This window comes from Solanum tuberosum, unplaced genomic scaffold (assembly GCF_000226075.1).
Source record: "Solanum tuberosum cultivar DM 1-3 516 R44 unplaced genomic scaffold, SolTub_3.0 scf00246, whole genome shotgun sequence".
Taxonomy (NCBI): domain Eukaryota; kingdom Viridiplantae; phylum Streptophyta; class Magnoliopsida; order Solanales; family Solanaceae; genus Solanum; species Solanum tuberosum.
The window spans coordinates 696,412-721,318 of record NW_006239169.1 but is presented as its reverse complement, the minus strand read 5'-3'; the positions used below and the strand labels follow the sequence as shown (position 1 = coordinate 721,318).

General features: G+C 35.4%; 3 protein-coding genes and 1 long non-coding RNA gene across 4 annotated transcripts; 2 read left to right on the top strand and 2 right to left on the bottom strand.

Moving 5' to 3' along the window:
• The first annotated feature begins 2,038 nt into the window (after positions 1 to 2,038).
• Positions 2,039 to 6,660, top strand: LOC102602418 (protein STRUBBELIG-RECEPTOR FAMILY 7-like). The gene is made up of 15 exons (XM_015313406.1): positions 2,039 to 2,169; positions 2,294 to 2,365; positions 2,450 to 2,515; positions 2,623 to 2,694; positions 2,785 to 2,856; positions 3,086 to 3,157; positions 3,240 to 3,305; positions 3,411 to 3,470; positions 3,564 to 3,853; positions 4,549 to 4,835; positions 4,940 to 5,205; positions 5,557 to 5,689; positions 5,805 to 5,941; positions 6,026 to 6,182; positions 6,413 to 6,660. Exons 1-15 carry the CDS (start codon positions 2,051 to 2,053, stop codon positions 6,518 to 6,520), a joined length of 1,977 nt encoding a protein of 658 aa, XP_015168892.1. The 5' UTR covers positions 2,039 to 2,050; the 3' UTR covers positions 6,521 to 6,660.
• Positions 6,661 to 7,293: 633 nt separating this feature from the next.
• LOC107062597 (uncharacterized) lies at positions 7,294 to 9,208 on the top strand. The gene is made up of 4 exons (XR_001474741.1): positions 7,294 to 7,400; positions 7,529 to 7,620; positions 7,702 to 7,779; positions 8,787 to 9,208. It is a non-coding gene; the product is annotated as an uncharacterized lncRNA (long non-coding RNA).
• A 1,476-nt stretch (positions 9,209 to 10,684) lies between these two features.
• Positions 10,685 to 14,691, bottom strand: LOC102602974 (26S protease regulatory subunit 7 homolog A-like). Its single transcript, XM_006357368.1, has 5 exons — positions 14,436 to 14,691; positions 12,493 to 12,574; positions 12,273 to 12,364; positions 12,114 to 12,191; positions 10,685 to 11,106 (listed from the first exon to the last, which is right to left on the bottom strand). The coding sequence occupies exons 1-5, from the start codon at positions 14,529 to 14,531 to the stop codon at positions 11,095 to 11,097; spliced, it is 360 nt and encodes a 119-aa protein (XP_006357430.1). The 5' UTR covers positions 14,532 to 14,691; the 3' UTR covers positions 10,685 to 11,094.
• Positions 14,692 to 16,770: 2,079 nt separating this feature from the next.
• On the bottom strand, positions 16,771 to 23,191 carry LOC102603313 (26S protease regulatory subunit 7 homolog A-like). Its single transcript, XM_006357369.2, has 10 exons — positions 23,040 to 23,191; positions 21,085 to 21,166; positions 20,865 to 20,956; positions 20,705 to 20,782; positions 20,113 to 20,174; positions 19,464 to 19,608; positions 19,115 to 19,333; positions 18,856 to 19,037; positions 18,500 to 18,675; positions 16,771 to 17,211 (listed from the first exon to the last, which is right to left on the bottom strand). The coding sequence occupies exons 1-10, from the start codon at positions 23,133 to 23,135 to the stop codon at positions 17,054 to 17,056; spliced, it is 1,290 nt and encodes a 429-aa protein (XP_006357431.1). The 5' UTR covers positions 23,136 to 23,191; the 3' UTR covers positions 16,771 to 17,053.
• Positions 23,192 to 24,907: the final 1,716 nt, after the last annotated feature.

Here is a 24,907-nt window from a genome sequence, read left to right as displayed (position 1 = left end):
AAGATGGATTTGTCTGTCAGTAAAACGGATCAGTTACATCATGAGTCCCGCGAGAATCAACACAGATCTGAATAAAAATCAGCAGAAAGTATATGGATATATGGTGATTCAATCCGAATTTCATCAAAAAATTTATACAAGATGTCCAGATAATGAGTTTGTAGATTTGTCGTCAGTCACTACTCACTATCTTCGAGGCTTGGAAGGTGCATGGAACAAAGACATAAAGCGGAAAATGTGTTAAAAGTGGGAGAATAAGAATTCACGTGGAAGACTATTCAAAATAGGAAAGGATATAATTGCAAAATGACTATTCTTGAAATACGAGTACTAGGAGTTTTGACATTCAATTTCGTATGCAATATAAAATTACATGTCATAATATTATATATATAAGTCATTTGTATAATAGGATATATATAAATTACTTTCATAATAATTATATAAATTTTAAATAGCAAAGTAGAAGGATATATCAAGTCATTTTTCCTTTGTATCAATGTTACTAACCATTTACTTTAGGTTGTCATTTGTCAACTTTCATAGATGGTATAAAAGTTTTTACACTATCAAATTACCTCTACTCATATATCAAATTATAATTTCTCTTCTTTTTTATCTCCAAATGGTTTACATCATATTCGTGCAAATTATGGTGTAATTTAGTTTTAACTTGGTACAATTTTTAATTTTTTTTTTTTGAATTTTGTGATTATAAACAAAGACAAATAAAATATATATATATATATATATATATATATTAAAATTGTCATTTAATTTTAGGATCTTAAATATATTACTGTCAAAACTGCAGATTTAGAATCAAAAAGTTTCTAAAATGAAAAACAACACAAATAAATTGAAACAAAGAAATAAATACAACAAGTTAAATTCCGAAATAAACCCACACCCCACCTTATGGGGCAACCCGATACCCGTAACTCTCTCCCTCCCTCACATTTCCATTTTCAGCTATCACTCCTTCTTCCCTCCTCACCCCGCACCAAATTTATCGTGCATGCCAATTTATCAACGTTAACCTATTAACTCCATTTTTCTTCTGCATTTTTTATTATATATAAATTTCCAGTTCCTATTAACTATTCCGATCCGCCATTAATCTAATTCTTCAGTCAGCTTTACTGACCATATATTTATAGATCATCCATCGGTATCATTGATCATATACAAGAAGATTTGCAGATCGTCCTTTTCTTTCTCCTATTAATTTGTCAAGAGGATTACTCTCTCTTTTTTCTGATAAAGCCTTGATTTTTTTTCGAGTTCAGAGACATAGACGAATTTAGAATTTAAATTTGATGGATCAACCTTTTAAGTTATGACTATTGAATCCATCTGATCACATTATGAGTTCGAAATTTAATGTTACAGTACTATTTGATAAAATTCCGTATTAAAATATTGGGTTCAATTGAACGCGAAGAAGGTGGGGGCAGGATGAGCTTGGTGGTAAAGGTGGCCCTACTCTTCTTCATTTTGCATGGCTGCAGCTTCATCAATGCAGACACAGATCCATCCGACGGTCAGCTTAATTCTACTGCTACGTAGCTTAATTATAAAGAAATTAATATATTCACGGCACTTATGATTAATTTGGAAGTTACTAACAAAGTTTCTCTGTAAATAAGAAAGAATTTCGTTGTCAACTTATAATGTGAGCGTGGATCACTTGGTGAACAACTTTTTTTTGTCTGGTGTTCGATATCTTGCTTTATTGGCTTGCACTAAATCGAATTTGTCTATCCTAAAACTCGTTAGAGTCCTATCTGTAATTTTTCATTCTCAAAACTCAAACCTGAGACTTTTTATAGCTAAGCTAGGTTGCTAATTTTCACTAAAAAGCCGGACGATAAGCCAAAGAGTTCACAACATGCAAAAAAAAAAGAGTTATAAAATTTAGTAACAAAATAGTGGAATTCGATTTATATATTTTTGGAGCTGTTCTTAGTCTCTGTGTGTATATTTATATGTTCTCAATAATTTCGTTGGTGGCGTGCAACTTTGGTTATCAGGTTCTGCCCTGAGAGTGATGTATAGCTCCCTAAATTCACCGGGGCAGCTTACAAAATGGAGCTCATCAGACGGTGGTGATCCTTGTGGAGAATCCTGGAAAGGCATTACTTGCTCGGGCAATAGAGTAACTGAAATGTAATTATGTTCTCTTCGCCATCCTCCTATAGTTTTTCGATATACACTTTATTTTTGGTAACTTCTCGTTAGTTAATTGATTTGGCAATTGCTGATTTTCAGTTTTCGTTTCATTTTCCTTCAGCCAGATATCCGGTTTAGGACTATCCGGATCAATGGGATACCAACTAATGAGTTTAACATCCGTAACCAACTTGTAAGATGATCAATGGTTTCAATTACTATTTCCTTACTTCGTTCTGTTATTTGTATTTACATCGTAAAATGTTGTAATTTGCAGTGACATAAGCAACAATAATCTCGGAAACCAGATACCTTACCAGCTTCCTCCAAATGTAAAGAGACTGTATGTGTTTTTATGCCTAATTTCTTCTTTCTTTGCTCAATTCCAGGCTCTAGTGTTTTTTACAAAGTTGCTTACAAAATCTTTCTGTCATTTGCCTCGTATTGCAGTAACCTTGCTGGTAATGGTTTTACCGGTGTCCTACCTTATTCCGTTTCACAAATAACTTCCCTTCAATACTTGTAAGTGAATTTTTAAAATTAAATTTACATGTATAGTATTATTACACTCGTTGTTCTGATTTTCTCTCCGTTGTATGTGCCTGATTGTAGAAATGTCAGTCATAATCAAATTCAAGGAGAACTAAATGACATGTTTGGATCACTTTCTTCTCTCAACACATTGTAAGGCCTTGTCTCGATTTCTTCCTTTTCTTATACAGATTGATATTACCCTGTGATGATTGAGATTTTCAATGTATCTTGTGCTATTCTCGATAGATAAATATAGTATCTCTTCTGTTTATCATGTGAACTGTTCTCACGGAGTGAAAGTATCTTTTCTTCTTCTTGGTTGATTATATTATGTTATATCCCGTGTTTCTTACTTTGATTGTTTACATTTATGCTTCAGAGATATCTCTTTCAATTCAATGACCGGTAAACTTCCTCAAAGCTTTAAGTCACTGACTAGCATGAAGAAAATGTAAGACGCGTATCTTCTGATTCATTATTGTACTGTATTGGTCCAGTGTCATTGAACTTTCTAGTATTGTTATGTTGTGCAGCTACCTGCAGAACAACCAGTTCACTGGAAATATTGATGTCCTCGCCAATCTTCCTCTTGACGATCTGTGAGTTATGCAACATCTTTGTGTGTGTGTGAATGTTATCGATCTCTGAATGTTCCATTTCAAGGCTTTCGCAGTTACTATATTGTTGATTCCTTTATGCTTTAGGAATATTGAAAACAATCAGTTTACTGGTGGGATTCCAGAGAAGTTTAAAGGGATAATGCAGTGAGTGTTTCAGTCTGCAAATTATTTTTCATCCTTGAATATTTGTAGAAAATAACTTTCTAACTGAATTCGCGATTTGTGATACAATTGTAGAAACTCTAACAGTAACACAGGGAGCTCAGGGCCTGCAGCCCCTGCGAACAAGTCCACTCAAAGTCACAAATCAGGAGGCAATGGCAATTCTTCAAGCGGTGGAGGTAAAAGTGATAGTGGTGAGAAATCTGGTATCGGTGGTGGAGGCGTTGCAGGCATAGTTATATCAGTTTCAGTGGTTGGAGCAGTTGCAGTAATCTGTATTATCAAGAAAAGACGCAGGAAGTCGTCAACAGACATAGAAAAACTTGACGTTCAGCCATTTGTTCCTGAGTCACATGAAGTACAAGGTATATAATTTTATGACTTCTTTTTTGGGTCAATTGAGAACATAGCTGGTTAGTTTGACTGATACTTCAATATCTCAACATTTATACACTCTTATGGTGGATAGGATCCTTTTCTTGCCATGTTATCTAATTTGAATATAGAGTTGAATTTATTGTGGTACACAAAGGGGAGCCCTGGCGTAACTAGTAAAGTTACTTCCATGTGACTAGGTTCGAGCTGTGGAAACATCCTCTTGCAGAAATGCAGGGTAAGGTTGCATACAATAGACCATTATGGTCCGACCCTTCCTCGTATCCCACATATAGCGGGAGCTGCACCAGGCTGTCCTATTGCAAATGTAGTTGTCTTTATATAAACACACTTTTAACTCTGGATGCAAGTTCCAGCAAAGATACTGAATCACCTTAGGTGAATTTTGGAAAATTAGTTTTCCTTTTGAACTCGTCGTCCTTCATTTCATGTTCAAGTGAGCATGTCTATAATGATGAATTATCTTTCCCTTTTGCAGCTTCATTTGTAACCTGGTATTTCATACATCTTAAGCCTTACCTCAATTGTTTTAAGTTCTGTAGCATCATTCCATCAGAGTTCCAGCTAATATTTTCCCTTTTCTGGTTACTAGTATTATTGATTTTTAATCATGTGTTAGTTTTGGAACCTATATTTTTCTATTCATCACCTATTTTGGCTGCAGATACGAAACTCAGTCAAGCTCCGTCCACAATAAGCATGGAAGCTACTGAAACTCCCACTATAGTATCTCTAAGACCTCCACCTATTTATACTCATAAATCCATTGGTGGAGATGACATTTCAGAAAAACTCATTGTTCCACAGAAGAAAACTCGTACAGCTGAAAGAAAAGTTGTGCAATTTTCAATTGAAGACGTACAGATAGCTACTGACAGCTTCAGTGTAGAAAACCTTATTGGTGACGGATCTATTGGAAGTGTATATCGAGCTCACTTTGACAATGGCAAAGTAATATCTATTAGTTCTGTTTGTCGTTTAACTGTTTCTTGTTGCAGCTAACATTACCTATGCTGATGTAAGTGATTCTGATCGTTTAAGTTCCTATTCCATAGGTTCTCGCTGTCAAGAAACTTTATTCATCTGAGCTCCGGAATCCTGAAGATTTTCTAAAGATGATTCCTGAAATATCCCAGCTGGATCATCCAAATGTAACAGACCTAATTGGTTATTGCTCAGAAGATGAGCAGCACCTGCTAGTTTATGAATTCCACAGAAATGGTTCTCTGCATGATTTCCTGCATCGGATGGATGAAGACAACTCGCCACTAGCGTGGGATAGCAGAGTTCAGATTGCACTTGGCACAGCAAGAGCACTAGAGTGAGTTTCATAATTTACAAAATTACTTTCATTAGGCATCACATAAGATTAATGCAGCTTGGAGAAAACTTTTGTTTGCTTGGTTTCAGATATTTTTTTATGGTAAACTACCCTATCTATCATAAATCTTCTAGTTTTCCTTAAAACATTGATGATAGTAAGCATGTAGAAGTGTTTCAATAATATTTCGAATAGAAAAGCAATTATATTGTTTTAAGTTGTAGAACACCGCGTATGCTGGCTTTCCACTAGATCTAATCAGAATAAATTTTCTATTTTGGCCGCGACCTCTCCAATTCTTATGAGTAGGTTTATTCTAGTAGCTAAATCTAAGCTTCCTTTAATTTGCAGGTATCTACATGAAGCTTGTTCTCCATCTTTAGTTCATAAAAATATAAAATCTGAAAATATTTTACTTGATGCTGATCTCAATCCCCATCTATCAGACAGTGGGTTAGCAAACCTTATGGCTGATGCAGATCAGGTAACACTTTATAAATTTGTTGTTTTGCCTTACTCTAAAGTATAATTTCCTAAAACTCCACATCAGTATCTTCTTAATGGCTTCAACTTGGACCCCTTATTTTTGCTCCGTGTAGGGATTGAACCATAATATAGAGTCTGGATATGGCGCACCGGAGGCTGCTATATCTGGGAAGTGTACCACCAAGAGTGATGTATACAGCTTTGGAGTTGTTATGTTGGAACTTTGTACTGGTCGAAAACCTTTCGATAGGTAAATGTTAATTTAATGATATTGAACCCAAAATCTGTTTAAGACAAATAATAATATACGTGTGTTCTTCTCTTCTCCACTCAGCTCAAGATCAAGATCTGAACAGTCTTTAGTTAGATGGGCAACCCCTCAGCTTCATGATATTGATGCCCTGGAAAAGATGGTTGATCCAGCTCTCTCTGGATTATATTCTGTCAAATCTCTTTCCCGGTTTGCTGATGTTATTGCTCTCTGTGTTCAGGTAATACTCTCGTTGTTTCAATTCATGTGACTAGACACAAAGTTTAAGATAGAAATGCAAACATTTGAAACGTGTGGTCTTAAACATGACATAACATCTCATTAGAGTAATATGAGAAGTAGTTCGTTCATTTTGTACTGAAAGCTGCTACATGCCATGTGTTCAATTTTCAATAGAGTACTCCCCTAAATCGCGCTCACTATCACAATGGTTTGTGTATGTTGTGTCAGCTTGAGCCTGAGTTTCGGCCACCTATGTCTGAAGTGGTTCAAGCATTAGTCCGGCTAGTGCAACGAGCAAATATGAGCAAGAGGTTACACAATAATGATCAGGACTGAAGAGATTTGCTCAAGACCTGCTAATTGTTACACCAAATGGTTCTCTTAAACTGTTTGCTGCTATGGGAGATCATCTGATGCTGATCAGCCCAGCAATATCTTCTTCGGTGCAGTTGTATTTGATTAAATACCATATGCTAAAATATTTCTCCTACATAAGCTCCTCCACTGTTGTAGCTGATTCCCCATTTGTTATGTTGAGCTAATGCCTGTGAGCTCAGTAGGTTCAGGTCACTCTAGGGTATTGAGGCTCTCCTGTTAAGCACGGATAAGTTGCCTTGGTCAATTGTGCCTCTCGTTATAAATAAAATTTAAATAGATTTTTTTTTGATGAATGAGAAATCTGTTCGGGGTCAACCCTTTAAGACCAATTGTTACCTTGGAAGCTTGGTGATAATGACCTGCCCTTGTACCCTTCTCCAATGAAAATACCAGGCTTAATTGGTACAGCACAGGGCTCAAACCTCTTGCCTAAGTCACAAGTTCCTCCACCTTTGCTACTTGAACTAAGCTACGAGGGCAAAAAAATAGTAGAAATATGCATATTTATCTTTTTTGTTTTTTGAGACATTATTCAGTTGCAAGATTGAGTCAGTGAGGTGCACATGTGTTACTCTAGGCCTAAGTCACACATCCCTCCTCCTTGCTAGCCTTTTGGTACAATGATCCTTCTACATGATGTAGATGAAATGCAAGATATTTGGGAATTGCCGAACTTGTAATTATATTTTGTAGTGCTGGCTCAGTGAAAGTTCACGATTTATAAATTATTCTCACAAAATATAATGATTTTTGCAGGGTCTGGGACCTTATTCGACCGGCATAAAGAAAGCCGAAAAGGAAATCAAGGAAATGGCCAAAAAGATAAATGATTTACGCGGTATGTTTGTTATGTCTCTTGTTGATTTTGTATTTGATTATGTGAAGGGACTTCTTTTTGTTCTTTTCAAACCTTGTGTTTCTTTGTTGCACATTCTTGTGAACTACATCGTAAATAATTTACCATAGGTATTAAGGAGTCTGACACTGGGTTAGCTGCACCAAGTCAATGGGATCTGGTTTCTGATAAACAGATGATGCAGGCGGAGCAACCTCTTCAGGTGTGTTTCATTGAAATACAGATCTGTTGCTCTTTTATTACTCAGGTACATTGAAGTATTAATTGAATTCTTTTGGAGCAGGTTGCCAGCTGTACAAAGGTAATTAGCCCCAACACTGAAGATGCAAAATACGTGATAAACGTCAAGCAAATTGCAAAGGTATGCATCATGTCTTTCCAACATAGTATTTTGTTCTGTTCTATCTTCTAGTAACACCTCTATTGGTGAATGTACGGGTATCTGGAAGGAGGGTGCCTGGGAAGCCAGGTTTACTGTTAAAACTGGAGAATCACAATCTATATTTTGTGCAAAAGTACAACAGCAAAGACACACATTATTACTCGCATTCCAAATTTTCTTGTTACATTTTGGATCAACTTACCTTGTTTCAACTTTTATGTCATGGGCTTTTCTTGTTCCCTGATAGAACTTGAATATGTAAAAATTTTCCACAAAAAAAAACCTTCCAAGTGTTCTTGGGCAGTCCATTAATGTAATCTTGAACTGTTCTGTTGAAATGAATATTGGGGTTTACATACATAATGTGGTGTCCTTGAGCCAAGGGTCTATCCCGAATAGTACCCCTAACTCTGAGGTAGGGGTAAGGTTTGTTTACACTCTACCCTCCCCAAACCCCACTTTGTCAGACTACACTGGGTATGCTGTTGTTGCCTTGTTGGTGTTGTACATACATACTGTGGTCGGTGGACTTAGATAACTTGGTTTGGTACCCACAATGTTGGATGGGTTTATATTAATAGGATTTTTTTTTCCGCAACTTATATCAATAGGAATTTTAAGGTGAGTATTTACAGAATGAGATCTCCTTGAGCTTGTCCATTGACCAGTTAAAAGCCAAGGTTAAGGTTGCTGGACCTAGAGGAGAATTTTGGAAGAGGTTGATATTTTAATTGAGTTTGATGCATTTAAAGAGTGAATTTGGCAATAAGTTGGCTGTTTTTCCGACTTTATGGCATTTATGGAGGTCTAGAGAAGGTTTACTTTCATGTAAAGAGAAGTGATGAGTTCACTTGTATATATTTTTGGACAAATATAATTTCACCTATATGCATCACTTAAATTTTCAAAATATTGTAGTAATGAGATGTACAAATACGACAAGTAGGGGCTCACTTTTGCCTTTTCATTGATTTGGTTTATTCCAGGAGCTGTTATAAGAAGTGTGTGCACGGAGGCTGGAATGTATGCTATTCGAGCAAGGAAGAAAACTGTTACAGAGAAAGACTTTTTGGATGCCGTCAACAAGGTCATTAAGGGATATCAGAAATTCCATGCAACACCGAAGTATATGGTCTACAATTAGTTGGACTACATTTTCTTTGGTACAAACAATCAAGCATTGGCAGGAATGAAGTGACATTGCTATTTGCCATTTAGTTATCCCGTGTACTCAATTTGATGATTTATGCTGTCCACTAAGATTTTATTACCTATTTATTCATCTTTGGTGTGCTCCTGTTTGTTGCCAACAAAGATACAGGACCAACTTCTGCGTTGTAATGCCTGATGACTTGGTGTTTTGAGTTAAAATCTAAGAGCTGTAATGATAGCTAGCTTTCCCTCGTTACTTAAATTTTAATTCAATTCCATTCCTGTGATGTCGGCTTCTGCTGTCAGCGCTTGTGTTTGTCAAGGTAGGTGTCTGATTGGCAAAGTAGGGCTGTTATTGTCGTACTAACACCAAGCGATAGCTGTGTCCTAATCTGCCTTAATTCTTTTTATCTTGTATTTGCCTTCATCAATATTGCAAGCAACACTATTTTCCCAGCTGTTCACTCAATTAGACGCTTGAAGTTTCATATGCATTCTTAGTGGTGTCGTAATTGCTTAGTATGAATGAACCTTTGCTGGAAGGTAGATGCAAAACTGGTAGTTTTCGAAGTAGTATAAATAACATGCAGTTAAGAGCCTCTTTTTCAAGAGTCATTCTATGTTTATCTGTCAGATGTCAATTTAATCTGTCGGTGCTAACAATATCTTGGAACAGAGTACAAATGCTGGTAACCATTCATGTATGTGTTAATAAGGATCTGTGCAAGTATAGATAATTTATGTATGTAGGTAGGGTGATCAGTGAGAAGCAGATTAGGTGTATATATATATATATATATATATATATATATATATATATATATATATATATATATATATATATATATATATATATATATATATATATATATATATATATATATATATATATATATATATATATATATATATATATATATATATATATATATATATATATATATATATATATATATATATATATATATATATATATATATATATATATATATATATATATATATATATATATATATATATATATATATATATATATATATATATATATATATATATATATATATATATATATATATATATATATATATATATATATATATATATATATATATATATATATATATATATATATATATATATATATATATATATATATATATATATATATATATATATATATATATATATATATATATATATATATATACACCTAATCTGCTTCTCACTGATCACCCTACCTACATACATAAATTATCTATACTTGCACAGATCCTTATTAACACATACATGAATGGTTACCAGCATTTGTACTCTGTTCCAAGATATTGTTAGCACCGACAGATTAAATTGACATCTGACAGATAAACATAGAATGACTCTTGAAAAAGAGGCTCTTAACTGCATGTTATTTATACTACTTCGAAAACTACCAGTTTTGCATCTACCTTCCAGCAAAGGTTCATTCATACTAAGCAATTACGACACCACTAAGAATGCATATGAAACTTCAAGCGTCTAATTGAGTGAACAGCTGGGAAAATAGTGTTGCTTGCAATATTGATGAAGGCAAATACAAGATAAAAAGAATTAAGGCAGATTAGGACACAGCTATCGCTTGGTGTTAGTACGACAATAACAGCCCTACTTTGCCAATCAGACACCTACCTTGACAAACACAAGCGCTGACAGCAGAAGCCGACATCACAGGAATGGAATTGAATTAAAATTTAAGTAACGAGGGAAAGCTAGCTATCATTACAGCTCTTAGATTTTAACTCAAAACACCAAGTCATCAGGCATTACAACGCAGAAGTTGGTCCTGTATCTTTGTTGGCAACAAACAGGAGCACACCAAAGATGAATAAATAGGTAATAAAATCTTAGTGGACAGCATAAATCATCAAATTGAGTACACGGGATAACTAAATGGCAAATAGCAATGTCACTTCATTCCTGCCAATGCTTGATTGTTTGTACCAAAGAAAATGTAGTCCAACTAATTGTAGACCATATACTTCGGTGTTGCATGGAATTTCTGATATCCCTTAATGACCTTGTTGACGGCATCCAAAAAGTCTTTCTCTGTAACAGTTTTCTTCCTTGCTCGAATAGCATACATTCCAGCCTCCGTGCACACACTTCTTATAACAGCTCCTGGAATAAACCAAATCAATGAAAAGGCAAAAGTGAGCCCCTACTTGTCGTATTTGTACATCTCATTACTACAATATTTTGAAAATTTAAGTGATGCATATAGGTGAAATTATATTTGTCCAAAAATATATACAAGTGAACTCATCACTTCTCTTTACATGAAAGTAAACCTTCTCTAGACCTCCATAAATGCCATAAAGTCGGAAAAACAGCCAACTTATTGCCAAATTCACTCTTTAAATGCATCAAACTCAATTAAAATATCAACCTCTTCCAAAATTCTCCTCTAGGTCCAGCAACCTTAACCTTGGCTTTTAACTGGTCAATGGACAAGCTCAAGGAGATCTCATTCTGTAAATACTCACCTTAAAATTCCTATTGATATAAGTTGCGGAAAAAAAAATCCTATTAATATAAACCCATCCAACATTGTGGGTACCAAACCAAGTTATCTAAGTCCACCGACCACAGTATGTATGTACAACACCAACAAGGCAACAACAGCATACCCAGTGTAGTCTGACAAAGTGGGGTTTGGGGAGGGTAGAGTGTAAACAAACCTTACCCCTACCTCAGAGTTAGGGGTACTATTCGGGATAGACCCTTGGCTCAAGGACACCACATTATGTATGTAAACCCCAATATTCATTTCAACAGAACAGTTCAAGATTACATTAATGGACTGCCCAAGAACACTTGGAAGGTTTTTTTTTGTGGAAAATTTTTACATATTCAAGTTCTATCAGGGAACAAGAAAAGCCCATGACATAAAAGTTGAAACAAGGTAAGTTGATCCAAAATGTAACAAGAAAATTTGGAATGCGAGTAATAATGTGTGTCTTTGCTGTTGTACTTTTGCACAAAATATAGATTGTGATTCTCCAGTTTTAACAGTAAACCTGGCTTCCCAGGCACCCTCCTTCCAGATACCCGTACATTCACCAATAGAGGTGTTACTAGAAGATAGAACAGAACAAAATACTATGTTGGAAAGACATGATGCATACCTTTGCAATTTGCTTGACGTTTATCACGTATTTTGCATCTTCAGTGTTGGGGCTAATTACCTTTGTACAGCTGGCAACCTGCTCCAAAAGAATTCAATTAATACTTCAATGTACCTGAGTAATAAAAGAGCAACAGATCTGTATTTCAATGAAACACACCTGAAGAGGTTGCTCCGCCTGCATCATCTGTTTATCAGAAACCAGATCCCATTGACTTGGTGCAGCTAACCCAGTGTCAGACCCCTTAATACCTATGGTAAATTATTTACGATGTAGTTCACAAGAATGTGCAACAAAGAAACACAAGGTTTGAAAAGAACAAAAAGAAGTCCCTTCACATAATCAAATACAAAATCAACAAGAGACATAACAAACATACCGCGTAAATCATTTATCTTTTTGGCCATTTCCTTGATTTCCTTTTCGGCTTTCTTTATGCCGGTCGAATAAGGTCCCAGACCCTGCAAAAATCATTATATTTTGTGAGAATAATTTATAAATCGTGAACTTTCACTGAGCCAGCACTACAAAATATAATTACAAGTTCGGCAATTCCCAAATATCTTGCATTTCATCTACATCATGTAGAAGGATCATTGTACCAAAAGGCTAGCAAGGAGGAGGGATGTGTGACTTAGGCCTAGAGTAACACATGTGCACCTCACTGACTCAATCTTGCAACTGAATAATGTCTCAAAAAACAAAAAAGATAAATATGCATATTTCTACTATTTTTTTGCCCTCGTAGCTTAGTTCAAGTAGCAAAGGTGGAGGAACTTGTGACTTAGGTAAGAGGTTTGACTCCTGTGCTGTACCAATTAAGCCTGGTATTTTCATTGGAGAAGGGTACAAGGGCAGGTCATTATCACCAAGCTTCCAAGGTAACAATTGGTCTTAAAGGGTTGACCCCGAACAGATTTCTCATTCATCAAAAAAAAATTATTTAAATTTTATTTATAATGAGAGGCACAATTGACCAAGGCAACTTATCCATGCTTAACAGGAGAGCCTCAATACCCTAGAGTGACCTGAACCTACTGAGCTCACAGGCATTAGCTCAACATAACAAATGGGGAATCAGCTACAACAGTGGAGGAGCTTATGTAGGAGAACAAGTGCTCCCACTAGAAGTACAAAACCAGAAAGTAACATATAAGGAACAAGAAGATCACATGGACCACACATGCCCCCGCTGCAGTTCACCAAATTTGACAAGAATGGTTCAGATATAAGTGTAACTCATACTTGCAGACATATAATCTCTCTGATATGTTTCTACCTCTAAAAACATGGCATGTAGTTAGGTGGAGAAAATATGTATTGGTTTTTTCATTTATAAAAGTGAATTGAGATCTTGAATTTAACTTTTTTAAAATCAATTCTTAGCCACAAAATACATATTAGAAAGCACAAAAACAAAAGCAAAAAGAGCAATGCAACATAAGTAATATTACAGATCCTCTCAGACCATAAAAAGTTATATTTTATGCTATGAGCAACTCTGGTCGCAAGTGTCATAAGTGATTCAACAGTTCCATGGCTGCATATTCAGTCAATAGCATGTGACTACTCAAAGGCTTGTTAGAAAGGCGGCAAGGGATGAACAAAACCCCCTATGTTGACACTCCAAACATAACTTTAGAGGCCGTTACTAGATAGACCAGAGCTACACCCAGGGGGGGAATTATTTCCCACTAAGGAACGCACCTAGATTTCTCCCATTGAATCCGTCTTAGTTCCGATAATTGAATTATCCATAGATATATGCTCCCTGAACCAATTCACTTGAGTGAGACATAAGAGAGTGGAATTCCCTGATAAGCTGTATTAAAGTAAGTTCAAGCTAAGCTCTTGTTTCTAAAGACGAGAAGGAGGACATGTTCAATGTCTTCAAAAAAATGGCGTTAGGGGGAGGGGATTACAAGGTGGGTAGTGGAACCCTCACCAACAAGGTGAAGGTAGTCAGATAGTCAGCCAATTGAACTACTATTTCCCCCGAACATTGATAACCTAAAAAAGGTTTTGAGCATAATGAAAATGAGAGATGTTGCTAGCTGCACGCATCCACACCTACAAAACATCCACCTAAATCCTAATAAACGCAAATCACTACCTTCAAGAGCTCAAACATTCTTCAAATTCGAACCCACTTAGTAACAAAACGAAAGATAATATCAAAAATTACATTTCTGCAACATTCTGTACCATCTCAGTTATCCAACAGTGCGCAATGAAAAATTAACAGTTCAAAATGAATTCAAAAGCAACAGATAGAGCCAATAGGTAAGAACTAGGGTTAAAGATTAGGGGAAGAAATAGTACATAAGTTTTGAGTAGAGCAATATCATCTTCATACAGTGGCGGTGGGTTCTTCTCGTCCTTGATCTCATCTTCGATATCAGCGGCTGCGGGTGCCATAGATTTCAGATGCGTTCGTTCTTCCCACAAATAGCAAAGAGCAAAAAGATCTGTATTTCGAAAAATTTCTTGAGAAAGTATAACAAGAATGAGATCTCTTTCGCTTTTATAAAACCCGGTACATGTGGTTGTTGGGGCAGATATATCCAAATCGACCCGGTCACCTTCTTTTTGGGCCCAATGGAATATAGTAAAAGATTAAAAAGAAGGTAAAAGAGCACAAATAGCCATATTTAGGGTTCCTATTTTGCAAAAAATTTAAAATTTAGCCACCTAAAAGTTAACTTCAGACATGGGATTTGAAGTTGAAATCACAGGTGTGAAGTTTCTAACTTAGACCCAAGGGTTTGAAGTTAGTTTTGATTTTGAATTCGTTGAGTTATTAGATGACTGAAATACAAGAGCATCGAAATTAGTTGAAGTTCAACTTGTAGTGCATCCCTTACTTGTGATTTTAATTATTTTACTAATCCTCCCTCTTTCAAGTTTTTGATTTGAAAATTGGGAACAACACTGGACTAGTTTTGAACCATATGCATTAACTTATTCTTCTGTTCGAAACTATGTACTTCTTCTGCTTCCTTTCCGCGGCTAACAAAACAAGGCATCTTATGAGACAGTTTAAAAGATGCTCAAGCATGCACATCTGAAGTCTGAACTTGAAAACTATCAATTACATCCAACCTTCAGAGTCAAGAGCCTAAACGCTCTAATACAGATTTGGTTTATGTGAAGCCACAGTTTTGAAACTAAGCTTCTTCACAACCACTAAAACAAAATGAAGAGTTATAGCTTTCAAGTTCACTGCACTAAGCTATAATTCTAGGAAGATATTATTGCAGGAAATGTCGTAACTGAATCAAAGAAACCTACAGCTAACATGTATGTTAGTGACGGGATGCAGATTCCTAATTTTTGTCTTGCCGATTCCAAGATATGTAACAACTCACTCACAAGGGAACAAATGTATTGAACCAGGGCAGCTTCTATAGAAAATACAGAAGAAAAACATTTTGTTGAGTATTCCTGAAATAGTTGCAAAGATTAATATGAATCTCTTGGTTCCCCATAGTCTTGTAGGGGTCTGGGAAGCTGCTAAAATTCTCATGACCAGTTCTTTCAAAATTGATATGGAAAAGTCAGCTATAGTGAGTGCTTGTATTTAATAACATCCATTGTGTTCAAGTTAAATCTCTGGCAGATATCAGATATGGTCGGCTCACTTAAACCATCATTAGATTCTCCAAGAGTTATGTATACAGCTTTGGAGTTGTTATGTTGGAACTTTGTACTGGTCGAAAACCTTTCGATAGGTAAATGTTAATTTAATGATTTTGAACCCAAAATCTGTTTAAGACAAATAATAATATACGTGTGTTGTGTGTTCTTCTCTTCTCCACTCAGCTCAAGACCAAGATCTGAACAGTCTTTAGTTAGATGGGCAACCCCTCAGCTTCATGATATTGATGCCCTGGAAAAGATGGTTGATCCAGCTCTCTCTGGATTATATTCTGTCAAATCTCTTTCCCGGTTTGCTGATGTTATTGCTCTCTGTGTTCAGGTAATACTCTCGTTGTTTCAATTCATGTGACTAGACACGAGGTTTAAGATAAAAATGAAGACATTTGAAACATGTGGTCTTAAACATGACATAACATCTCATTAGAGTAAAATGAGAAGTAGTTCGTTCCTTTTGTACTGAAAGCTGTTATATGCCATGTGTTCAATTTTCAATGAAGTACTTCCCTAAATCGCGCTCACTATCACAATGGTTTGTGTATGTTGTGTCAGCTTGAGCCTGAGTTTCGGCCACCTATGTCTGAAGTGGTTCAAGCATTAGTCCGGCTAGTGCAACGAGCAAATATGAGCAAGAGGTTACACAATAATGATCAGATAAACATAGAATGACTCTTGAAAAAGAGGCTCTTAACTGCATGGTATTTATACTAATTCGAAAACTGCCAGTTCTGCATCTAGATTCCGGCAAAGGTTCATTCATACTTGAGCAATTACGACACCACTAAGAATGCATATGACACTTTTAAGAGTCTAATTGAGTGGACACCTTGGAAAATAGCGTTGCTTGCAATATTGATGGAAGGCAAACACAAAATAAAAAGAATTAAGGCAGATTAGGACACAACTATTGCTTGATGTTAGTACGACAATAACAGTTCTACTTTGCCAATCAGATACCTACCTTGACAAACACAAGCGCTGACAGCAGAAGCCGACATCACAGGAATGAAATTGAATTAAAATTAAGTAAAGAGGGAAAGCTAGCTATCATTACAGCTCTTAGATTTAAACTCAAAACACCAAGTCATCAGGCTAACGCAGAAGTTGGTCCTGCATCTTTGTTGGCAACAAACAGAAGCACCAAAGATGAATAAACAGGTAATAAAATCTTAGTGGACAGTAAAAATTATCAAATTGAGTACACGGGTAATAAATGGCAAATAGCAATGTCACTCCATTCCTGCCAACACTTGATTGTTTGGACCAAATAGAAAGTAGTCCAACTAATTGTAGACCATGTACTTTGGTGTTGCACTGAATTTCTGATATCCTTTAATGACCTTGTTGACGGCATCTAAAAAGTCTTTCTCCGTAACAGTTTTCCTCCTTGCTCGAATAGCATACATTCCAGCCTCCGTGCACACACTTCTTATATCAGCTCCTGGAATAAACCAAATCAATGAAAAGGTCAAAAGTGAGCCCCTAACTGTCGTATTTTGAAAATTTAAGTGATGCATCTAAGTGAAATTATATTTGTCCAAAAATAAATACAAGTGAACTTATCACTTCTCTTTACATGAAAGTAAACCTTCTCTAGACCTCCATATTTGCCATCACTTCATCATATTGTTTTAAATGCCATAAAGTCGTAAAAGTAGCTAACTTACTGCCAGATTCACTCTTTAAATGCATCAAACGCAATTAAAATATCAACCTCTTCCAAAATTCACCTCTGGGTCCAGCAACCTTAACTTTGGCTTTTAACTGGTCAATGGACAAGCTCAAGGAGATCTAATTCTGTAAATACTCACCCTAAAATTCCTATTAATATAAAGTTGCGAAAAAAAAATCCTATTGATATAAACCTATCCAACATTGTGGGTAACAAACCAAGTTATCTAAGTCCTCCGACCACAGTATTTATGTACAACACCAACAAGGCAACAACAGAATACCCAGTGTAGTCTTACAAAGTGGGGTTTGGGGAGGGTACACCACATTATGTATGTAAATCCCAATATTCATTTCAACAGAACAGATCAAGTTAACATTAATGGACTGCCAAAGAACACTTGGAGGGTTTTTTTTGTGGAAAATTTTTACATGTTCAAGTTTTATCAAGAAACAAGAAAAGCCCGCTACATGAAACAAAAGTAAGTTGATTCAGAATGTAACAAGAAAAATTGGAATGCGAGTAATAATGGGTGCCTTTGCTGTTGTACTTTTGCACAAAATGCAAGCTCAGGTACCCAAGCAACACTTGATTGAAACTACCAAAGGACTATACTCCATTACTCCTTCCTCTCATTTTTCCTCAGCACGACAATTAAGATGAAAGGTTTCATTTGTACATTGTGCTGTGTTCAATGAGGAAACTAGTAAATAGAATCGAAAAGTTGCCAAATTATGTTTGGTAAATAAAACATCAGGGTGTGAATTTAAATTCTTGGAAGTTGTGAAAGCATGTAGAATTGAATAATTTCTGAAATACATACAAAAGTTTGAGCTATTAGAAAATAAAATTGAGTTCAGATGTGGTAGAACTTCCCCTTCTAGAAAATTATTATACGTTTTGGGCAGACTTAAAAGGGAGGGCATTATAATTAGGAGAAAGAGCTCTTTAAAAGAACATTGTGCACAAAATCAAATATGAAATTGATGTTTAATATGCAACTTCGGAAGCAATATACATGAATCATTCTATTATATGTCAATGTATATGAGATTACCTGTAGAGTTTGGACAGAGACGTGACAAAAGTTCAAATCGAATATCGCGCTCACAATTCATTGTCCGTGTATGAATCTTAAATATCTGGGTCCTACTCTCTAGATCAGGTAGACCAAACTCAACTTTGCGATCCAAACGTCCAGGACGTAGCAATGCTGGATCAAGTGTATCAGGCCTACAAACAAAATAAAATGCATTACAGTAGTTAGCCACCAAATACAATAGCCATGGATAACACCCAGTTTGAAGAACTCAGTTATCATGCTGCAAATAAATCACCCAAAGTTATCCCAGCAAGTACAACCCAAAGAGAGACTACTGGGACAAAAAGCTAAAACAAAGAGAGAACACTAACCTATTGGTGGCCATGAGAACCTTAATATTCCCCCGAGCATCAAATCCATCTAGTTGGTTCACAATTTCAAGCATGGTACGCTGAACCTCATTGTCTCCACCTACACCATCATCAAATCGTGCACCTCCAATAGCATCTACTTCATCGAAAAAAACAATGCACGCCTTCTTAGAGCGCGCCATCTGCCATACCAAAAAGCTAGTCAGCAATCAAACTACAACAACTTGCTAAAGAAGCTACCAACGCAGTAACTTCTGACCTGGAACAGTTCACGAACCATCCTAGCTCCCTCACCAACATATTTCTGAACAAGCTCACTGCCAATAACACGAATAAAGCATGCATCTGTTCGATTTGCCACTGCTCTAGCAAGCAGTGTTTTCCCAGTACCAGGAGGCCCATAGCAGAGAACACCCTTTGGGGGATCAATTCCAAGTTTCACAAACTTTTCAGGGTGAAGCATGGGCAACTCAACAACCTGTAATTAAAAGAAAAGTTTCATTATGCAGGCAAACATACCAATCAAGTTATATAATACCGTGAATTTTAAACAGAACAAGGTCAGTGTTGGACAGACAATAAATAACATAGTATACAATCATGAATACCTCTCGCATCTTTTCAATTTGTTCCTTGCATCCACCAACATCATTATATGTCACATCAGGCTTTTCCTCAACAGTCATCATGGTAACACTAGGATCAATTTTGGGAGGCAAAGGAATTTGAATCTGATATTTATTCCGATCAACCCTGCAACAATAACAATCTGGTCAGAGAGACTGACAATATTTGGTAAAGCAGAAGCCTTGGCTAGTTTTATTACTGTTATATACAGAACTAGATTTTCCCACTAAAGCTTCTTCGTTCCACCTATAAAGCATGAGAATGCCGAACACTAGGTATCCCCAATATTAAAAGATATCTAAGCAATACAATTCCATCCACAAGGACATGAAGTGAATATTCCACCTAATCATCCCCAATAAAGCAATCGATAACTAGTATCTGCAAATCCTCACAAGTTCTCAGTAAGATCACTATGTTCTAGGGGATCATATGTTGCAGTAACCCACTTCCTTTGACAAACTCACTCTTGTGCAACATGACATATGACTCTAAAATACAGCTACCAGAAGACAATACAGTTACACAGTTAACTTCCTTTGCTTTAGAATACCACTTCAGGAGATTTGTTCTTTTTGGGATGTATGAGTCTATTGTGAGAGAGTGAGAGAGAGGAGAATAAGAATATACCCGACTCGCATGCCTTCTTCTATATCAGTTGGTGAAACTTTGTCACCTAATCCAACAACAAACTGCGGGAATAAAATGAGCATAGTCAAATAAAAAGGTGATCAGGGTGGGGGGGAAAGGGTGGTCAGAGTCCTTTCATTAAAGAATGAATCCAACAAACAATGTTGCAAACTTCTGTGATAACTAAAAACATATACCCAACCCCAAAGAAGGGTAAAACCTTTCAGGCTGAAGACATAATAACCCTGAAAATATCCCTTATCAAAAAAACATGGAAAGTGTCCATAATATCAATATGTTTTCTTGGAAGATGGATTGAAAAAACCAAATGTTTTACTACTATCATGATAACAAGAAATTTCACATGTTTAAATTGAACCTCAAAATTATCAAGCTTCACACTGTCTTATGTCTTGTTAAGGAAAAAACATTCCATCTGTTATTGGATATAGATTTTGATTCTCCAGTTTTAACAGTAAACCTGGCTTCCCAGGCACCCTCCTTCCAGATACCACCCATACATTCACCAATAGAGGTGTTACTAGAAGATAGAACAGAACAAAATACTATGTTGGAAAGACATGATGCATACCTTTGCAATTTGCTTGACGTTTATCACGTATTTTGCATCTTCAGTGTTGGGGCTAATTATCTTTGTACACCTAGCAACCTGCTCCAAAAGAATTCAATTAATACTTCAATGTACCTGAGTAATAAAAAGAGCAACAGATCTGTATTCCAATGAAACACACCTGAAGAGGTTGCTCCTCCTGCATCATCTGTTTATCAGAAACCAGATCCCATTGACTTGGTGCAGCTAACCCAGTGTCAGACTCCTTAATACCTATGGTAAATTATTTAAGATGTAGTTCACAAGAATGTGCAACAAAGAGACACAAGGTTTGAAAAGAACAAAAAGAAGTCCCTCGACATAATCAAATACAAAATCAACAAGAGACATAACAAACATACCGCATAAATCATTTATCTTTTTGGCCATTTCCTTGATTTCCTTTTCGGTTTTCTTTATGCTGGTCGAATAAGGTCCCAGGCCCTGCAAAAATCATTATATTTTGTTGATAGGTAGTGAGAATAATTTATATATTGTGAACATTCACTGAGCTAGCACTACAAAATATAATTACAAGTTCGGCAATTCCCAATCATATCTTGCATTTCATCTACATCATGTACTTCATATAGAAGGATCATTGTACCAAAAGGCTCGCAAGGAGGAGGGACGTGTGACTTAGGCCTAGAGTAACACATATGCACCTCACTGACTCAATCTTACAACTGAATAATTTCTCAAAAAACAAAAAAGATAGATATGCATATTTCTACTATTTTTTTGCCCTCGTAGCTTAGTTCAAGTAGCAAAGGTGGAGGAACTTGTGACTTAGGTAAGAGGTTTGACTCCTGTGCTGTACCAATTAAGCCTGGTATTTTCATTGGAGAAGGGTACAAGGGCAGGTCATTATCACCAAACTTCGAATGTAACAATTGGTCTTAAAGAGTTGACCCCGAACAGATTTCTCATTCATCAAAAAAAAATCTATTTAAATTTTATTTATAACGAGAGGCACAATTGACCAAGGCAACTTATCCGTGCTTAACAGGAGAGCCTCAATACCCTAGAGTGACCTAAACCTACCGAGCTCCCAGGCATTAGCTCAACATAACAGATGGGGAATCAGCTACAACAGTGGAGGAGCTTATGTAGGAGAATAAGAGCTCCCACTAGAAGTACAAAACCAGAAAGCAACATATAAGGAACAAGATCACATGGACCACACATGCCCCGCTGCAGTTCACCAAATTTGCACAAGAATGGTTCAGATATAAGTGTAACTCATACTTGCAGACATATAATCTCTCTGATATGTTTCTGCCTCTAAAAACATGGCATGTAGTTAGGTGGAGAAAATATGATTGGTTTTTTCATTCCTAAAAGTGAATTGACAGCTTGAATTTAACTTTTTAAAATCAACTCTAAGCTGCAAAATACAAATTAGAAAGCACAAAAACAAAAAAGAGCAATGCAACATAAGTAATATTACAGATCTTCTCAGACCATAAAAAGTTGTACTTTATGCTATGAGCAACTCTGGTCACGAGTCTCATAAGTGATTCAACAGTTCCATGGCTGCATATTCAGTCAATCACACTTGACGACTCAAAGGCTTGTTAGAAAGGTGGCAAGCGACGAACAAGACCCCTATGTTGACACTCCAAACATAACTTTTAGAGGCCGTTACTAGATAGACCAGAGCTACAGCACAGGGGAAAAATTATTTCCCACTAAGGAACGCACCTAGACTTCTCCCATTGAATCCATCCTTAGTTCTGATAATTGAATTATCCATAGTTTATGCTCCCTAAACCAATTCACTTGAGTGAGACATAAGAGAGTGGAATTCCCTGATAAGCTGTATTTAAGTAGGTTCAAGCTAAGCTCAAGTTTCTAAAGACGAGAAGGGGGACATGTTCTATGTCTTAAAAAAAATAGCGCTATGGGGAGGGGATTACAAGGTGGGTAGTGGAACCCTCACCAACAAGGTGAAGGTAGTCAGATAGTCAACCAATTGAACTACTATTCCCCCCAAACAGTGATAACCTAAAAAAGGTTTTGAGCATAATGAAAATGAGAGATGTTGCTAGCTGCACGCATCCACACCTACAAAACATCCACCTAAATCCTAATAACGCAAATCACTACCTTCAATAGCTCAAACATTCTTCAAATTCGAACCCACTTAGTAACAAAACGAAAGATAATATCAAAAATTACATTTCTGCAACGTTCTGTACCATCTCAGTTATCCAACAGTGCGCAATGAAAAATTAACAGTTCAAAATGAATTAAAATCAACAGATAGAGCCAATAGGTAAGAATTAGGGTTAAATATTAGGGGAAGAAATAGTACATAAGTCTTGAGTAGAGCAATATCATCTTCATCAAGTGGCGGTGGGTTCTTCTCGTCCTTGATCTCATCTTCGATATCGGCTGCTGCGGGTGCCATGGATTTTTCAGATGCGTTCGTTCTCCTCACAAATCGCAAAGAACAATAAGATCTGTATTTCGAAAAATTTCTTGAGAAAGAAGCAGCAAGGAAAGTATAAGAACAATGAGATCTCTTTCGCTTTTATAAAACCCGGTACATGTAACCTGTTCGGGCGGATATATCCAAATCGGCCCGGTCACCTTTTTTTGGGGGCCATATGGTAAGATTTAAAACAAGGCACACTGCACAAATAGCCATATTTAGGGAGGAATTGACACAGATAGACAAGTGTTATATACAATTGGCAATATATATTAATTAGCAATTAATAAATTAATAAAAAATTGGCACATATTACCCTAAAAGTAGATATTTTTAAATTATTTTTTTTAAAATAATAAAAGATATATAATATTATCTCTCTTCTAACTTCAAACCATTACTCCTTAAAACTAGTAAAAAGAATTATTTAGAATTATCTCTCTCCTTTTAAATTATTACGTATTTTTAAAAAAAAATTAATTAATTTCATCTCTCTTCTAACTTCCAACCATTTCTCCTTAAAACTAGCAAAAGATTATTCAAAACTCTCTCTTTTCAAATTATTTTGTATTTTTAAAAATAATAAAAGAAAATTAATGACATCTCTATTACTGTTTAGAATTATATCTTTTCTTAAAATTAGCAAATAATATTTTGATTATGATTATTCTTATTTTAAAGGTATTCCTATGAGTTCATCACCTGCCAATTATTTTGCCTTTGAGCTCAATCCATATTCACTTAACAAATTTGTATACATTTGTTTGTATTGGTATTCATTAATCCATATTCATTTAATAGATTGGCATACATTTGTATTGGATACATTTGTTCGTATTCATTATAAATTGGTATACATTTATATTTATTTGCATTAATATCTTTCAAATTTTACATAGGTATACATTTGTATTGGATACATTCATCCATATTCATTTATAAATTGGTATACATTTGTTATATCTTTCTAATTTTACATTGGTATTGGATACATTTGTTCGTAATTAGAATAAATTGGTATACATCTATTTGCATCAATATCTTTCAAATTTACATAGGTATACATTTATATTGGATACATTCGCCCATATTTATTTATAAATTGGTATACATTTGTTTGCATTAGTATCTTTCTAATTTTACATAGATATATAGTTGCTTGCATTACTATTTTGGAATTCAATCAACGAAATTCATTAACAAATTTAGATAATTTTACATTGTTATGTGTTCGTTTGTATTCATTAGCAAATTTATATACATTTGTTGGAGACAAAATAAATTTTCATGATCAAATCAACAAAATTCAATATTTTAAAAAATTGTCATAAATATATTAATTAATTATTTATCAAAAATTGAAAAAACGTCAATTATAGAAATCACGAAACGTTGCAATTTTTTGGGGGAAGGAAACGATGTAAAATTATAATACAAATACGAAAATTTGTAAAAAAATAATAATCTTGCATCCAACTACAAGATAAAGAATGTAGAAAATCTCAACTTTTAAAAATAAGCTAGACAATCAATATTAAAAAAATTGATATGATTTGAGTTACTTATTGTGAAGAGTTATTGTTTGTGATTGATCTTCATCCGAAACTTGAAAGAGGGAGAAAAAAGGGAAGAAAAAGAGAATTGAAAAATACGTAACTTTTTCTGTTGACAAATTATAAGGAGAGAGAAAAAAGAAACAATAAAAGCAAACGTGCTAATTGCTAGGAAATGGAGAGAGAAAATCAAGA

Coding starts and splice junctions, on each gene's coding strand:
- LOC102603313 (XM_006357369.2), bottom strand. CDS start 23,135: ATGGCACCCGCAGCAGCCGATATCGAAGATGAGATCAAGGACGAGAAG. Junction 20,175..20,704: donor ACGTCAAGCAAATTGCAAAG/GTATGCATCATG, acceptor TTATTCCCGCAG/TTTGTTGTTGGATTAGGTGA. Junction 17,212..18,499: donor TCTCTGTCCAAACTCTACAG/GTAATCTCATAT, acceptor GGTTTATTCCAG/GAGCTGATATAAGAAGTGTG.
- LOC102602974 (XM_006357368.1), bottom strand. CDS start 14,531: ATGGCACCCGCAGCCGCTGATATCGAAGATGAGATCAAGGACGAGAAG. Junction 12,365..12,492: donor AAAGATAAATGATTTACGCG/GTATGTTTGTTA, acceptor AATTTACCATAG/GTATTAAGGGGTCTGACACT. Junction 12,192..12,272: donor AGGCGGAGCAACCTCTTCAG/GTGTGTTTCATT, acceptor CTTTTGGAGCAG/GTTGCCAGCTGTACAAAGGT.
- LOC102602418 (XM_015313406.1), top strand. CDS start 2,051: ATGTATAGCTCCCTAAATTCACCGGGGCAGCTTACAAAATGGAGCTCA. Junction 2,695..2,784: donor ATAACTTCCCTTCAATACTT/GTAAGTGAATTT, acceptor GCCTGATTGTAG/AAATGTCAGTCATAATCAAA. Junction 5,942..6,025: donor GGTCGAAAACCTTTCGATAG/GTAAATGTTAAT, acceptor TTCTCCACTCAG/CTCAAGATCAAGATCTGAAC.